This window comes from Xylaria bambusicola (assembly GCF_022495145.1).
Source record: "Xylaria bambusicola strain CBS 139988 unplaced genomic scaffold F5B22scaffold_49, whole genome shotgun sequence".
NCBI classification, from domain to species: Eukaryota; Fungi; Ascomycota; class Sordariomycetes; order Xylariales; family Xylariaceae; genus Xylaria; species Xylaria bambusicola.
In genome coordinates this window covers 90,117-106,140 of record NW_025953602.1, presented here as the reverse complement: position 1 = coordinate 106,140, position 16,024 = coordinate 90,117, and the positions used below count along the sequence as shown (strand labels likewise).

General features: G+C 49.1%; 3 protein-coding genes across 3 annotated transcripts in view; 2 read left to right on the top strand and 1 right to left on the bottom strand.

Annotated features, from left to right (window-relative positions):
- Nucleotides 1-107: 107 nt before the first annotated feature.
- Nucleotides 108-2,604, bottom strand: F5B22DRAFT_620995 (alpha/beta hydrolase fold protein). The gene is made up of 4 exons (XM_047975876.1): nucleotides 2,012-2,604; nucleotides 1,492-1,882; nucleotides 1,289-1,363; nucleotides 108-1,149 (listed from the first exon to the last, which is right to left on the bottom strand). Exons 2-4 carry the CDS (start codon nucleotides 1,856-1,858, stop codon nucleotides 650-652), a joined length of 942 nt encoding a protein of 313 aa, XP_047827336.1. The 5' UTR covers nucleotides 1,859-1,882; nucleotides 2,012-2,604; the 3' UTR covers nucleotides 108-649.
- Nucleotides 2,605-8,141: 5,537 nt separating this feature from the next.
- On the top strand, nucleotides 8,142-13,598 carry F5B22DRAFT_650035 (uncharacterized protein; the record flags this gene model as incomplete). Its single annotated transcript, XM_047979259.1, has 5 exons — nucleotides 8,142-8,997; nucleotides 9,057-9,540; nucleotides 9,683-11,606; nucleotides 11,665-12,058; nucleotides 12,115-13,598. 5 exons carry the CDS (start codon nucleotides 8,142-8,144, stop codon nucleotides 13,596-13,598), a joined length of 5,142 nt encoding a protein of 1,713 aa, XP_047827335.1.
- Nucleotides 13,599-14,254: 656 nt separating this feature from the next.
- The window catches only part of F5B22DRAFT_650034 (P-loop containing nucleoside triphosphate hydrolase protein), a gene marked incomplete at both ends in the record, with an annotated part of 3,539 nt that continues 1,769 nt past the window's right edge, over nucleotides 14,255-16,024 (top strand). The window contains 3 exons of the mRNA XM_047979258.1: nucleotides 14,255-15,013; nucleotides 15,069-15,251; nucleotides 15,301-15,922. Of these exons, the coding sequence (XP_047827334.1) occupies nucleotides 14,255-15,013; nucleotides 15,069-15,251; nucleotides 15,301-15,922 (1,564 nt within the window). The remainder of the gene's footprint in view (nucleotides 15,014-15,068; nucleotides 15,252-15,300; nucleotides 15,923-16,024) is intronic.

Genomic DNA, 16,024 nt, shown 5'->3' with positions numbered 1-16,024 from the left:
AGTCGAGTTACATTTAGTCCGATGTGGGTAGTTGATTAGAGGTGGGGTCTGATGTTTGGTTCTACATAGAAGCATGCCGAGGGCCGCTTTCTCGGCACTCTATTACCACCGAGAGAAGGAGAGTAACCTCGACTATTACACCACCCGTCGTAAACCCGTTTCTCTCTGAATGCCCTTTTAATTAGCTGGTAATCTAGCTATTCACACAAAAGTAGGTCTCTACTCATACTTTTCTGAAAGCGCACCAAGCCCAGGCCGGATCCGCTCGCTGCAAGGACCGAAACTTCGTTCGCCACTTCCTGCTTCTTACATAGCGCATACATAGATTCTTGGTGGAGCTCACTTCCCATAACTATAGTCGCGTCACAAGGGATCATAGGTCATGTAGCGTAAGTACAAAATCTACCTAGGGACCCGTTTACTAGCACACTGCCTTTTCTGGACTTTCATACCTTGTGCTGTCGCAAGTATGTTGCCAGGTCAGCGGATATCTTCAAAACTCTACCTGCATATACCCTTCACAAAAAGATGTAGTTCGAGTTCAAATAGAGTGGAGAGTTGGTATCGTTTGAAGTAAGAGCGGAGATGAGGCGCACTGGCCTTATAATACATTTTTATACAGGACGCACCACTTCACCACTTTGCCCTTCTACTTCATGGCTGCGATCAGATCATCCAGTGCCCGAACTCGACAGTTCCAGGTAAGGGAGCCGTGCGTTTCGTCTTCGATCTTTAGTCGCGCATTCGGACCTAGTCTAGCGGCAATGTTCACACCCTGACTCGAGGGGACAAATGTGTCGTATTTTCCATACCACAGATGGATAGGTAGATCGTGCCGAATATCCTGGATTTGAAAGCCGAAGTTGTAGCTCTCCAGCTTCCCGTCGAGCGAGAAGCCATAAAAACCCTGGTTGTACGCTTCACGATGATTCCGCACTAAAAATCGGATTAGATCGGGATCTTCCATAGCCGCGGCGTCCTTTGGATGGGCCGTTGATTTAGCCTTGGACCATTCTCGTTGGAATCGATCGAACCGCTCTTGGTCAGTCAGGTCGAGCCGTCCAAATGTCTCTCGCGAGAACCACCACCGACAGGCCCATTGGAAATAAGCGAAGCCGAAGGTGAAACCCGCCCAATGCCACCAACCCACTAGATAATCTTCCGTTAGCAGGTGCTATTCAACTCACGATATGGAATTGTACTGGAAACCTTGGAGCGGCTTTGAGACAAGGTAACGGCCTAACCTAGGCGTGTTTAGAAAAAGAAGACATCTATATAGAATACTTACTGCCCTTTTTCCCGACTTCAGGCGGTCCTAATCCACATATAATGCACACTGCCTTGAGCTTGTCGGCTGGCAACGCTGTTACACACGCCGGAGTCAGTAATTGTTAGATAGGGGAAGGGTTCAGCTCATATTTCGGGAGCATGTAAGAGCACTGAGGCCCGAAGCCTGCTTAAGGGGGAAATAAATGATTCCAGGGAACTAACCTTTTGCACAGGCCAGAGCATATGGGCCGCCCCCTGAGATTCCAAGACAGCCATAACTATCTAAACCGAGGTGTTGTGCCAGGTATTCTATGTCCTTCACATGATCTAGAATAGCTCGGTTTGGCTGTGGTGAACTCAGACCGTAACCAGGTCGGTCCACCGAGATGATGCGGGCCCGAGGTGTGATAGCTGGTGCATCGAAGAGGGCACCTTCCAACCGCGAGCCTGGCAACCCGTGCAGAAAAAAGATGGCAGGCCCAGTCAGCAAGCCATATTGGGCATATCCCAGTGTCCGGCCATCAGGCAGAGTCAATTTAGACGAACTATCGGTATCGAGGCGATAGCGGTTGGGGGAGTTCTCATCCATGTTCCCTGATGCTACGCCTAGATACTGATGATTGACTTTTGTTAGATATTGCTAGAGCCCTAGGGGATGTGCATTACAGCTTTTACACAAATTGCAAATGATGGTGTCGGTTGGACTACCGTAGATATAACGAGTCTGCGAGCGGCAACGTACGTTCCTTACCCCGCAACCGCCAAGCGGGTTGTCGGCTCGATTCTGTAGAGGCAGCGCGTAGTCTTACCAAGTGCGTCGTATGGGCAGGGATCTTTGGAGCCTCCGTGGCATACCCTTGAAGTAGCAAGGCGCAGAAGGAGGAAAGAGGGCGACACACTTGATCCGGTCTGTCCGGGGCAGAGCGCAATGGATCACCGCCGGTCGTCAGGCCAATATCGTGGTCATCTCATTCTCGTCAACAGGATCGCCAGACTCCCTGAGGACCCGATTGGTCTTCTTCGCGCATCGCGACCACCTATTGGTGGTTTCAGGTAATGGGGTGTATTGAGAGCTCAATCTTGATATTGTTGAGCCTCGAGCTACCCGCAATTACGGATGTGATATTGCCACTTAAGTATAATACTGTCACTTCCACTTCGCGGCTGTGATCCCTAAGCTTCTCTCATGCTTGGTTTGAGTAGGCAGGCAGGTAGGAAATGCTCAGGAAGTAAGGACTGTGATCATAATCTTTAGTCGCGTTTTTCCCGCAACAATATTGATAGAGCGAAGGTGCTACTAAGTTCGTTAAGTACTACGTACCTACATCAGGCCTATGTACGTATTTACTAAAATAAAGAAATACCTAGGTATCTAGTAGGTACCTACCTAGGTAAGGTACCGTATATGCAGCATTGCCAATCTCACTACCTGCCTGTCTGAACGCCCTTGCCAAACGCCACGGACCGCACAAATGATACCGTACCTTTCAGTATACATATACCTACTATATACTGATAATGCTCAAACTCAGAACGATGCCTTTGCCACGAACCATGTTGCAGTTATAGATGTGAGAGTATAGAAACAAGCGTGCTATGCTTACCATTATTCTAAACCCTGATCTTTATGGTTTGGCCAGAGTCTAAATGACGGTTCCTATCTTGCTCGCTTTTTAATTCTGCGTGTAACATTCCACCTATATATTACTACCTATGTAGGTACCTACCTGGTATCTAGGTAGTCGTGCCCCTGGGTGTCGTCAGGTCCCATTCTGCTATGCACCCCTCACATGGATCTGCCATGGATCAGTCTTGCCTAGGTATGTATGTAGGTAGATACCTACATGGAGACGGGTACATAGGCAAAGGTAATAAACCTTGTATGAATAGACATCCATCAACTAATTTCAAAGGTAAACCTACATCTGACCCATGCGTGATAGTGTTATGTGCAATGCAAGTATTCCAGGGTACCTAGGTAGTGCATGTAGGTACCTGGGAGCATTGAACGGTATTAGTGGCTACCTATATGGTACTATGGAGGTTAGCCTGGTTCAACGATCGGCAGGTAATTGGGCGTAGGTGGCTCAAATAGGTCATGCTAGGTAAGTACTTGTAGGTACGTAATGAATATGCCCCCTAGTTGTACCTGATGGGGTAAATACTCTGTGAATGTACTAAAATGCATGTATTATATACATACCAACTGGTACCTACCTACTGTAGATATATCGATCGATCCCTGCGATGTCATGTGACTTATTCGCTAATTTCGACTGGGAGCGAGGATTTTGTTCCTTCCTTACCTCTGTGACCTGTAGCCAGCACCAATGTCAGGATTCTCTGTCTCAAGAACCCAGAACCACTGACTCGGATCAATATTTGTTTCATTCATCATGACAAGTAACATGCATCGTCCGTGAAGACAGTCGTGCTTCACTCATAACGTGGGAAGAATCCATAGCTCTGATTTATAGCGCGAATAAAGACTACATAATATTCGTTCTCAAAATGCTGTAGAGAGTAGGTATAAGTGTAGAGAGATTTGGTGGGGGATTCAAAGGAGGCGAAGGAGGGTATAGACACCTGTAGTTGGGTACATCTACGCATAGGTAGAAACAAGGGTGGAGTTGAGATGTTTCGTGTGCACATTTACCAAGCATTAGATCAGATTGAACACACTTGCTAGAGATCACTTTAAGTCAAGGGTGACAGCCGCCTATGCCACCGCCTTGTGACTTTCAAGACAGACAAGCACTCCCGTCCGAGGGGGGACCAGTGACTGGCGGATATGACGGGGCGAAAGGAAAAAATTGTTGGGGTCTTGCAGGCTGAACATACATCGAGCGAGAACTATTGTGTCGTCAGTACCAAACTCGCCAAATGCACCATGTCCAGATATACTAAAGAGGTAGGGTAAATATCATCTTCAGATACAAGCGACATAGAATACTCCCAGTATGCAGATCGTCTATTGTTTTTTTTCTTTGAATGAGAGAGAGAGGGAGAGACAGATATATCGTTGTCTTGTAACTATGCTTATCTCTCAAACCGGCCAGCCGCCGATCGTGGTCGCTACAATCGGGAAAACATGCAAAGCCTTGGGGCAAGATACGTGATGTACCTATTTGCCACCCACCCACTCAGAAGCATCAACAATAATCTAAGTTTCTACATCTTAAATGAATCCCATAGAATCACGAGTGCAGAATGAATGTCTCCCCAAAATCCCGAGCTGTAGGCGCTGTGATGGGGAGCGGCGGCAATGTTGGCTTTTAGATTGAGATGATGAGGTGAAGTCGAAAAGCACATGCAGGTTTGGGTGGAGAACAGGGGGGGAGGGGTCTTAGCGTGTCCATTGTGTGGTGGAGACGCCTTTGCTCCAAGACCACACTAGAAAAGCCCTGTCTCGCCTCTCTGCCTCTGTAGTACTTTACACTTCATAGGTAGGTACTGCATACAGGATACAGGACTCTATTAAGGAGTGCTTAGATACCTACCCACTGGACTTACCCAGAATACTTACGTCTAAAGTTGCATTCTTCGACTTGGGATGATACAAGTGGCCTAAACCAAGTGTACTCGGCACCGTGCCTAGTGTATACCTATGTAGGTATCTACCTTCATACATACATAGGTAGGTAGCATTGGAGGGACTGAAATACCTGCTGTCCTGCTGTCTATACATTCCAGTAGTGATCACTCTGAATACTCATAATATGTATTCATGTGGCAGTGAGAAAGAACTAACATTATCTAACGATAGGCAGCTTGGTAGGTAGGTAGTCTTAAAGGTGGGAGTTTATGTACATAGTAGTATGCCTCCCATGTATGTACATATGTAGGTAGGTAGGTACCTTAGGTAGGCACTCTTCGTTTGGCACACTACTAGTAGGTGTAGCGAAGTTGTTTATCTGTATCGTGAGGGATGGAGTGATTCTGTAAATGTGTCTCCTGCCTTCAGTCTTCCCATGCTCCTGTCACATTTCCTGACTGGCCTAATTGCTGTAGAAATAAATCTGGCCTATTACCGATGCGGCGTCACTAGGTACTTACTTATCATGGGTTTTTGCCTATCTGGGTAGCTATTCTCACATAAGTAGGTACTGTACTCGCAGCAGCAAATGAACCTACCTAGATAGGCCAGAGTAGGCATATCAAGCTTCCCTGATATTTCAGCAATACGCAATACGCTAATGGCCTATGCACCTGCATGCACAAGCGCAAGAAAACAGTGTCAATGGGCTGGAAGAGCAGAGAAGACTCAGAAGAGGGGGCGGCAGACAAAGCCATGTACACTACCTTGACATGGCCAACCGCGATATACATAGGTATATATATCCTACTTCTAATGCGATGCCTAGGAATAGGGACGATACCCTAGCTTTGATTATTACCTACCTACCTACCTACCTACATACGTGCGTAAGGACGTACGGACGTAGGACCTATCGTGGTGTTGTCTGGGACCTCAGCTGCGTTATGCGATGAGGTACATGGTAATAGTAGAAGTAGTCTGGAGTAGGGAAGGGCAACAGGTGGTGGACAGGCCATGTGGACCAGGCAGGGTAAGGCTATATAGGCATGTGGCAATATCAAATCAGCTTCTGGCAGTTTTTTTTCTCCGACGACCGACCCTCTTTCTCGAAATTATCCATCGCCTTACCCTCCTCGTATGTGTGTACCGTGTGTACCTGTCCTGACCGCATTAATCACTTCACAAGCACAATAGTAACTTACTTGGCTGATAAAATACTCTTTTATATAGCGACAAACGTGTGCATGCGTACCTCTTGTCAGTATCTACTTACGTACCTACCTACGTACCAATCATGCATGCACTATAGTTACCATATGGTGTATCTGAGTACATGTACCGGTATGTAGGTAGGTATGTATTTATGTATTTATTTATGTATGTATGTATGTAGGTGGGTATGTAGGCAGAAGTAGGTGGTAGCAGAGTGGTAGGCAGGCATGGAATGTAGGTACTACACAGGTGCGTTTCATTCATTCTTACAACCACACATCCTTGCCACACCGGCCAATACCGAGCCTGTTGACTCGGGAGACACGTCAATGGCATCAATGAGTGAATGAATAAAGCCCTCCATATCCACACTAATGCCTCCGTCGTCGCTTGTTCCCTCCTTACCGTCGCCGCAGTGCCTACAGGCCCGTCCACTACCTTAGCTTAGGAGGTACATGTATGTATGTATGTATGTAGGTAGATAGGTAGGTCTATATCAAATGAAAACCTACATATATAATGGATATCGTACATACCTGCTAGGGACGGGCACTCCGCCTCTAGTTTTGAAGTATTGCGTGAAATCTTCCAATGCCATGTATGTAGAGTAGGGCATGTCCTTATCCTTTTAATCTGACTACCTGCCTACCTATCTATCTACCCAGTAATCCGCTACCTGAGTAGGTAGGGCTGGAGCATCTTGCAACGCAGAAGAACAAACACGGCACAGCCTAACGGTAAGCGGGCACTTGATCTGCTTAGGGATTTCGCCGACTTTCTCTTTCGAGATATCAAAAGGGCAGTGACTAGTTCGCTCGGCCTAGAGTTACATGAGTATCCACCGGAATTGCTAGTCTGGTGGCATTGAATCTTCTTTCTCATCCATCTGGGCCTGTTCGCTGGCTCGGTGCTTCCACGACTGACCCCGGCCCATTACCAGCTGCAGACCCTTCTTCTCTGCATTGCATATTCGCTCCCATCATCGTCATCGTCATCATCCCAATCCCAATCCCAATCCCAATCTCCATCGCCCACGCCAGTTGCTACTATAGGTAATCCTGAGAACTGTGCTCCATGCTGCTAGATAGGCATACTTACAAACCACCCTTACCCACCCACCAGTCCCTCCACCCATCCGCCCATATACCTTCGTACGCCTGGCCATCTGCCCACCTGGCTGCTTCGTCTTTCCATATCATACCTTGCCTCGCCCACATACTTGTCAAGTTGCCCTTCGATTCCGTGCTGGGCCAAGGTGTTACTAACTGTGTGTGTGTGTGTGTGTATGCGTGCGCCGTAGTGAGTGAGTGAGCGAGCGAGCGAGTGCGTGGTAGTGTGGTGTGCGCTCTGGTCTGCGCGCGCGTGTGTGGACCTTGGACCGTAGGCAGACCGTGGACCGTTGGACCTTGGATGCCGACTTTGAAGGGTTGGCTTGTCCCGCCGCCTCGACCTCCCCCGTCAACATTGATGCTTCTTTTAGCTAAAACTACCTTTCATCCTCCCCGTCCCACACCATATTACGTCTCTCTCTCTCTCTTTCTCTCTCTTCCTCTGCCTCCCTCACACTCACACTCACACTCTCACACACATGCACACGCACATATACTTTACTCATCCAACTCTCTTCTCCCATACTTGTAATCTTTAGTCCACACACTTTCCAACTTTTACCCACACTCCCTGTCCCCCAAGACATTTGAACTGCCGGCTCGTTCTCTCCCTCGTGTCCATTGTTCCATCTTCTGGGCTATATCCTATCTCTGCTTCCGCATTTTGCATCCCTCCATCTCGTTCTCACTGGTTTTCACTGGCTGCCACAACGGTCCCTTGATATAGTCCGGTGTGTTATCGTCTCAGACGCGCCGGCTAGCTTACTTACTCACACCCTGGTGCACCGGCTGGCTATCGTGTCACTAGCAAAACGTCCACTCTGGCTTCCAGCGCGTGGATTCTTGGCCCGTCAGAGGGGATTCACTTTGCCATTGTTCTCTGTAGTTATTGCATTTGTACTTGTTCTGGGACCTTATGGACGTAGAGCTTTACTATTCCTTGTCATCGCTACGCCGTATCTCCTCGGCGTTTCCTGTGTCACATTACATGCGCCGCGTTCTGATCGCCCACCATGGCACAGAAGACAAGCGACTCCGATGATCAGCCAAATCCTTCGTCATCCTCGACCAAGGAAATCCCTGGGTCCGCCGCCGCCCAAAAACAGACAACGTCTCACACATCTAGTAGCCCTGCACCTGCACCTCCAAATGCACCCACGCCTACGCCCCAATCTTCTTCATCCACCATCACCACCACCACTAAGCCTCTTGACTTCAAGCAATCTGGAGAAAATGCCGCCAACGCCAACACCCAGCCCATGAGCAAGTCCCACTCGGCGGCATCGAGCACATTGTCCAAAGACGTCATGGCTGGACCGTCACCGTATGGCACCCGTTCTCGAAATCGTGGTCAGGCACGGCCCAACTATGCCGAGGACAGAGATCTGGATGTTGAGATGGAGGACGCATTTCCCGAAAAGAAGGATGAGGAACCCAAAAAGGGCGTACGACAAACCAATACAACGATGAACGGGACGAGCGATACTAGCAAGACTACAGCATCAAGCTCGCGCAAAGGCGCTGCAGCAGACGATTCCAAGGTTTCAAGTTCTCACGGCTCTAGCAAAGACGCGCATTCCACACCTACGCCCGCGAACGCGACCGGCCCCGCAACCTCCTCAGGTACATCTAAAAAGCGTAAAGCCGCAACACAAGCATCTATGAACAATATGCACAGCCAAGCTAGCACGCCAACACCGACGCCGACTGCGTCAGCTGCTACAGGTACAAGGCGAGGCGCTGCTCAGGCAGTAGCGCAGCCTAGCGCAGGATATAGGGAGACCAACATGCTCAGCTTTGATAAATGCGGTGGAATACCAAAGGATGGCAAAATGGTTGCTGATGACGGGACCGTGCTAGAAGCAAATGGTAAGATGGTGATGTGTGCCTAGTGTTTTTGACTCGGCTGGCTGACAGAATCCGCGCAGACCACGTGTACCTGGTGTGCGAACCCCCCGGGGAACCCTACTATCTAGGGCGCATCATGGAATTTCTGCACATGCAGAACGATCCAAAAAAGCCAGTAGATGCATTAAGAATTAATTGGTATTATCGGCCAAAAGATATTGGCAAAAGGGTCAATGATACGAGATTGGTGTTTGCTACCATGCACTCGGACATCAGTCCGCTGACATCGCTACGCGGCAAGTGCCAAATCCGCCACAAGGCCGAGATTGAGGATATGGACGCTTACCGAAAAACCCCCGACCGTTTTTGGTATGAGAAACTGTACGACCGCTATATTCAGAAACATTACGATGTAATTCCTTGTTTCCAGATCGTCAATGTGCCGGAGAAGGTGAAGAAGGTGCTGGATGAGCGATGGAAATATATCGTCGTTGAGCAGGGCCGTGGCAAGGAGTTCACGAGTGCTGTGAAGCTATGTAAGCGGTGCAACGGATACTGTGCCAGGTACGTTTCCAGCAAAGGGCGGCGCCGCCACCTCCACTCCCTCGCTTGCTCGGGATCTCACTCTGGGCCCCACCCCCTAGATTATACAGTGATTATACAGTGGGGAATCCTCAGCTCATACTGGCTAACCATTGGTGCATAGTAATGACTCGGTTGATTGCGCGGTTTGCCAGCAGACATATCACATGAACTGTGTTCGTCCTCCCATACTGAAGAAACCATCACGCGGGTTTGCTTGGGCCTGTGCTGCCTGTAGCCGAGCCCAAGAGCGGAAGCTGGAGGCTAGGCACACTCCAAGCCTCTTGGATCCGCATCACGAAGGAGAAGAAGAAGAGCTCTGGGACGAAGAGGATGATGCAATTGACACCAATCGCACAAGCCCTTCTGACGGGATTGATGACTCACATAAGCCTGCCACCGAAGAACAAATGTACCACGCTAGCTTATGGCCATATCGCTACTTAGGCCAACACTGCAAACCAGAGGATGCACTTGACTACGATGACAGGATCTATCCACGAGCCGGGTCGCGTCTTGGTCCAAAGCATCAAGCGACTGTACTGCCATGGCCGGGTCGGCCTGTTAAGCTGGTCAAACCAATTGAGATTAAAAGAGGCAGCAAAAAGGACGCAAAGGCAACTAAGGAGGCTCTTGCAGCGGCGGCCGAATCGGAGAAAATGCGTCGTGAAAAGCGCCCATGGATCCAAGATGAGCCGCCGGGATATGTTCCCCGAGGAGAAGATTTCGATAATGACGACGCGAACAACACAGCGCAATTGTTATGGAAACCCTGTGATGATACAACCATCGTACCTTTTGCAGGCTTTCCAAAATCTAAGCATGCCATCAGCACAGTCGCTACTAAGTCCCCCATAAATAACTATCTTCAATCGGCAAAATCCAAGATAATCCCGGTGCTTGGTTTACCAAAAGAGTCTACGAACTTCCTGGATGTAGCCATTAATACTCTTTTCAAGAGTAATTTCAAATATGATGCGGCGCTGAGAATGCTTGATAGAACTGAAAAATCAGCATTTAAGGAACCGGAATTAAGCGCTACAGAAATTAAGAAGTTTGAAGAGGGGGTAACAAAGTTTGGATCTGAGCTCTACCTCGTGTCTAGGCATGTCAAGACCGCGAAGCATGCACGCATAGTTCGCTTTTACTACGCTTGGAAGAAGACGGAACGTGGAAAACAGATTTGGGGCAATTTTTCTGGACGAAAAGGCAAGAAAGAGGCCAAGAAGGCAGAGGCTGATGCTAGCAAGCTGCAAGATGACGTTGCTGATGATCACGATGACTCCGCGTTTGATACGGATAAGGCCCTGGAACAAAAGCGTTGCTTTATGTGCAAATTTTGTGCAACGAAGTCTTCCAGACAGTGGCGGAGAGCACCAAATTCTGCATCTACAATCCTCAGTGAAAACGGTGGGAAAGGTGCTAACAAGGAGAAAATTCAATACATAGTTGCTCTTTGTCGGCGTTGTGCCGAGCTCTGGCGAAGATATGCCATTCAATGGGAAGATATGGAAGATCTTGCCAAGAAAGTTGCCACAGCTGGGGGTAGATCCTGGAAGCGGAGAGTTGATGAGGAGTTGTTGAAAGAACTGAGGGCTGCTGAGGACATGATGAATATGACAGTCTACAGCAGCACGCCAACAAGACCCAGTCCTGCATCTCGAGCAACTCCGCCAACTACGAATGCCCAATCTACGTCCACTGATCCGCCACCACGGAAAAAGCTTAAAACCATTGCTGATAAGCACGCCGATCAAAATAGTGGAGATGTTGCAACATCAGTACCAGTACCTCCACCGAAAAAGAAAGAAAAGCCTGTTGAAAAACCACTCCCGCCACCTCCTCCGCCAGCTCCAGAGCTGCCCAAGTTACGCACACTTCCATGTGCGGTTTGTAACCAAGGCACCATTCTCGGAGAACAGGTCATCTGCTGTAGGGAATGCCGGTTGACTGTTCACCGATCATGCTATGGAATCCCTGAAAGCCGTAACAAGGACAAGTGGACCTGCGATATGTGCATGAACGACAAGATTCCGCAAGTCTCTATCGTGAGTTTCCGAAATCCCTCTGCTATCAATTACCACCATAACTAACCAGCATTGAAAGGCACACAAGTGCATTCTATGCCCTGTAGAGAAAAGAGAACATGACTTCATGGAGCCTCCAAAGAACACTCACAAGAAGAAGACGGAGAAGGACAGGGAAAAAGAGAGGACTGACCGAGAACTAGCCTTGAAGGCGGTGGAACTCTATCAAAAAAGGCAGGTTGAGCTTAAACGGCCTGTAAATCCAAGGGAGCCTTTGAAGCGAACAGCAGACAACAACTGGGTTCATGTTACCTGTGCTATATGGACCCCAGAGATCAAATTCAGCAGTGCAAAGGCACTATGTCTCTCCGAGGGTATACCATCAATTCCTCGAGCAAGGTATGAAGAAGTTTGCAAAGTCTGCAAAGACACAGGTGGCGCTTGTGTGCCTTGCCACTGCTGCCGTGCCTCAGGTAAGCTTTAACCAGATCATTCATTTGGACATCCTGCTAATATAGTATTTATCAAGTTCATGTGGAGTGTGCCCACAAGAGTGGTTACCTCCTAGGCTTTGAAATAACACCTGTCAAAGGTTCCAGGCGAGATCAACACAATATAGTCACCATAGGAGGGGAAACTGGGTCAATGTCAGCCCTTATCTGGTGCAAAGAGCATATTCCTCAAAAGACAGTGGTACACCGAATGCATGATATTGTCAAGACTGACGATGACCAGCACAGTCACGCCAACGCTCTGCAGCTCTATGTGCGTAACTTCAAGCAAGCCGACCTTGCCCTCACAGGCACAGTTCGTAAAGCAAACCTACTCAATGTCGTCACAAAGGCAACATCGAACACTGTACCAGCAAGTCAGAACAGAAGGCATTCATCGGCGCTGCCATGCCAGAAGAGGTCATGGATCGACACTGAAGCTTTTGCACTCCTCCATCAAAGTGGTGATAAAGCTTGCATCACATGTGGCATTGATGTAAGCCCTAAATGGCATAGAATTGATGAAGCTCAGGAGAGGATTCTGACCAACGGGTACGCTGGCACTGTCGGAGACGATGTACGAATGTTCCTTGCCCAACGGCATTTTCAATGCCACAAGTGCAAAAGAGAGGGTCGGCAGCCCGCCCCCCATGTGCCACCGCAATCCGTGGAACGGCCAGCAGAAGCAGTGGAACCACTACGTCCTCCGCCTGTCATTAACCCAAGCGCTGCACCGAGCTCTCCCCATCATGCAACGCATGCAGTGACTAGAATGACCACTGAGCTTGGGAATCCTTGGCCCCCACGGCCAACATCAAGTGTGCAGCCACCTTTACCTCTGGGACAAACTTCATTGCATGGTCCGCCTGGAGGGGCGCCTCAACCTCCGCCATTGACTGCGCCGAGAACCGGGCCAAGCCCCATTGCTGCACCGGGGCCTCCGCCGGCACCTGCTCACACCTATTCGACTCCGAACAGTTCATACAGTGAATGGCAGCGCAGCTCAGCACAGTCCTCTGTCTCCTCTCACCCAATAACTGGGAGCTCCGGTGGGCCAAGTTCTGTGCACCATAATCACCTACGTGACCTGCGACCGCCCCCTATCACTCCCATGTCACATCATCAGGTTCCGCCGATCCAGCATGGCTTGGGACAACCCATGATCAATGGGGCTCCACTCTCACCTCGACGGGGGCCGCTGGCTGTTCACAACGGGGGCACCCCCTTTGTGAGTCCGTATCATACCCCAACTCATCCACCGTCTCTTCACAATGTCACAAATGGCGGACAGCCGTCTCGCTCGGACTTCTCGCAAGGACTGCTGTCTCAGCGTCCGGCATTTCCAGCAACACCGCAACACAGGAGCCCACCAGTGTCTCATGATGGTGTCTCTGTGAATCACGAGCCCAGTATCAATACCAATAACAGTAGCAATGCTATGCTAACGGCTCCAAGACTCAACGATGGGCGGCCTGCCAACGGTGCCAGCGCCAGTCCATCTCTGCGCAACCTATTGATATAGCTATGAAAGGGCTTGGTAGTCTGCTTACCAGCAGAGGATTAGTTTTTGGCGTTTACAGGCAAGGTTGTATAACTAGAGGGATATACCAGGGCGGCAATAAAAGGCTTTTAAGGCGTTATGTAGGGAAAGGGACTGCATTTTAGCATTGCGTCTTGAGAGCATTGTACAATAGGCTACTGGGGCTTCAGTGGTTCTCGGAGTTAGTGTACCGTGGTCGCCGAACAAGATCGGTGCACCATGCTATGATTAGATGGTATGAGCTTGTAATCAGGTAATGTCATAGATGTAAAAGATGCTTGGAATCTGGGTAGCCATTTCCATAACACTACAAGCCAAACAGGTGATATTTGGTGTTAATCTGTGTTTCCCCGTAATATGTAACAAGAGTTGCTAGTGCAAACAACGGTACCTAGGTATGCATACCTGTATAGCCGGCCTATGTATCTACATATACTCTGTATGTGCATATGAAATTAAGGAAGTACGTATGTACCTTTATGTGCTATCAAGCACGCGACTTCGTGCAAAGTTCGTGTCAAAGCTTGCCCCGCCGAACTAAGCCTAACTTTACTTATACGATCCACCCCCCTCCAACAACCGATGTCGACTTTGATTCTTCTTCCTATCCTTGTCATACATAATACAAGGAGGTAGCGATGGGCGACCATCGCGGAATCTTCCACAAGACCACAATTGATTCTTTGCAACACGGAAACCTCCATATAAACACCCTTGCTGCTGGCTCGAAAAGGTCATTTTCTGATACTATCGGCTCTCACCGCACAGAGTCAAGCAAGCAGGTCCGGTTCCAAAGGGCTTCAAGCATAGGTCTCGAAGCACCAAGACTTACAGCCAGTGAGATTATCTGTCATGACACTGGCTCTGGTACACTCTCTTCTGAATTTTCTCAACGCAAAGTGATATCCGCAACCCCTACCTCAACTGTTGACCGCGCTCTCTCTCTGTCCTTCTACAGATATGGCTTGCCGGAACCTCTGATAAATAATCTAAATTCGCTTGGCATCCACTCGCTACACCCGTGGCAGAAGCAGTGCCTTCTTGGCCCTGGCCTTTTGGATGGCACCAATAACCTGGTATACTCTGCGCCCACAGGCGGTGGGAAATCTCTCGTTGCCGATGTTCTCATGTTGAAGCGGGTTCTCGAAGATAGGAATGCAAAGGCTTTGTTGGTTCTTCCGTATGTGGCTCTCGTACAGGAAAAAGTGAGATGGCTACGTAATGTAGTTCGTGATTTAAAGCGAAAGCCAATTCAAATCGACGAGCCTAATGGCAAGCCCCAGGTTTGGCAGAAAAGGCCAGACGAGGATAACATCAGGCTTGTCGGATTTTTTGGTGGTAACAAAATCAAGTCAAATTGGTCCGACTTCGATATAGGCGTGTGTACGTTTGAGAAGGTGGGTTTGTCGATATTTCGACTTGCACTTAACGACGAGACTCTGACTTGCACAGGCAAATATGCTCATTAACACAGCTATAGACGATTGCAGTATCGCAAACCTAAGGACTGTTGTCCTGGACGAGTTGCACATGATTGACGATGATCACCGCGGTTATCTAATGGAACTAATCGCTACCAAGTTGATGAGTCTAGATCATAACGTCCAAATTATTGGAATGAGCGCAACGTTGGCTGTGAGTCTTGTGGTGATGGCGTCCTACTATCGATTACTAACGCCTTCAGAATATGGAGCTTTTGTCAACATGGCTCAATGCTCGTATATACAAGACCTCTTACCGGCCAATTCCTGTAGAGGAACACCTTGTCCATGAAGGCAAGATCTACTCAGCACAAGACACAACCACACTGAAAAAATCTAGCCAGCTACAACAGAAGTCTTGTAACATTGCCGACCCAAGCAATCAACCCATTAGGACAATACGAACAAGTCAGCATAAAGAGTTACAAGATCCTGTGTTGAATGCTGTCGTTGCGCTCACCAATGAAACTGTGAGGTCAGGCTATGGTGTGCTTGTATTCTGTGGCAGCCGTCAGGGCTGCGAATCGGATGCCCGCGTCATTAGCAAGGTCCTACCACAGCCTAATGAAGTAGATTCTACTATTCTGGAGAAGCGCTCAGATCTATTGGGAGATTTGCGGAGTCTGTCGATGGGCTTAGATCCCAACCTCGCCGAGACCATTCCAGCGGGAGTTGCTTTTCATCACGCTGGGATGACAATAGAGGAGCGCGACTTGGTGTCTACTGCTTATGATAGTGGTGTACTAAAAGTCGTAGTAGCAACCTGTAGCCTTGCTGCTGGAATAAATCTACCGGCGAGAAGAGTGATTCTTCATAACGCTCGCAGTAGGCTACCCCTGAGGTGGGGGGGGGGGGGGCGGGGGGGGGGGGGGGGGGGGGGGGGGGGGGGGGGGGGGGGGGGGGGGGGGGGGGGTGGGGGGGGGTGGT

Bases quoted from the DNA above. Each gene is read 5' to 3' on its own strand.
- F5B22DRAFT_620995 (XM_047975876.1), bottom strand. From the start codon at position 1,858: ATGGATGAGAACTCCCCCAACCGCTATCGCCTCGATACCGATAGTTCG. The intron at 1,364-1,491 runs GTTAGTTCCCTG...CGTGTGTAACAG, and splicing joins TGCTCTGGCCTGTGCAAAAG to CGTTGCCAGCCGACAAGCTC. The intron at 1,150-1,288 runs GTAAGTATTCTA...AAGATTATCTAG, and splicing joins TGAAGTCGGGAAAAAGGGCA to TGGGTTGGTGGCATTGGGCG.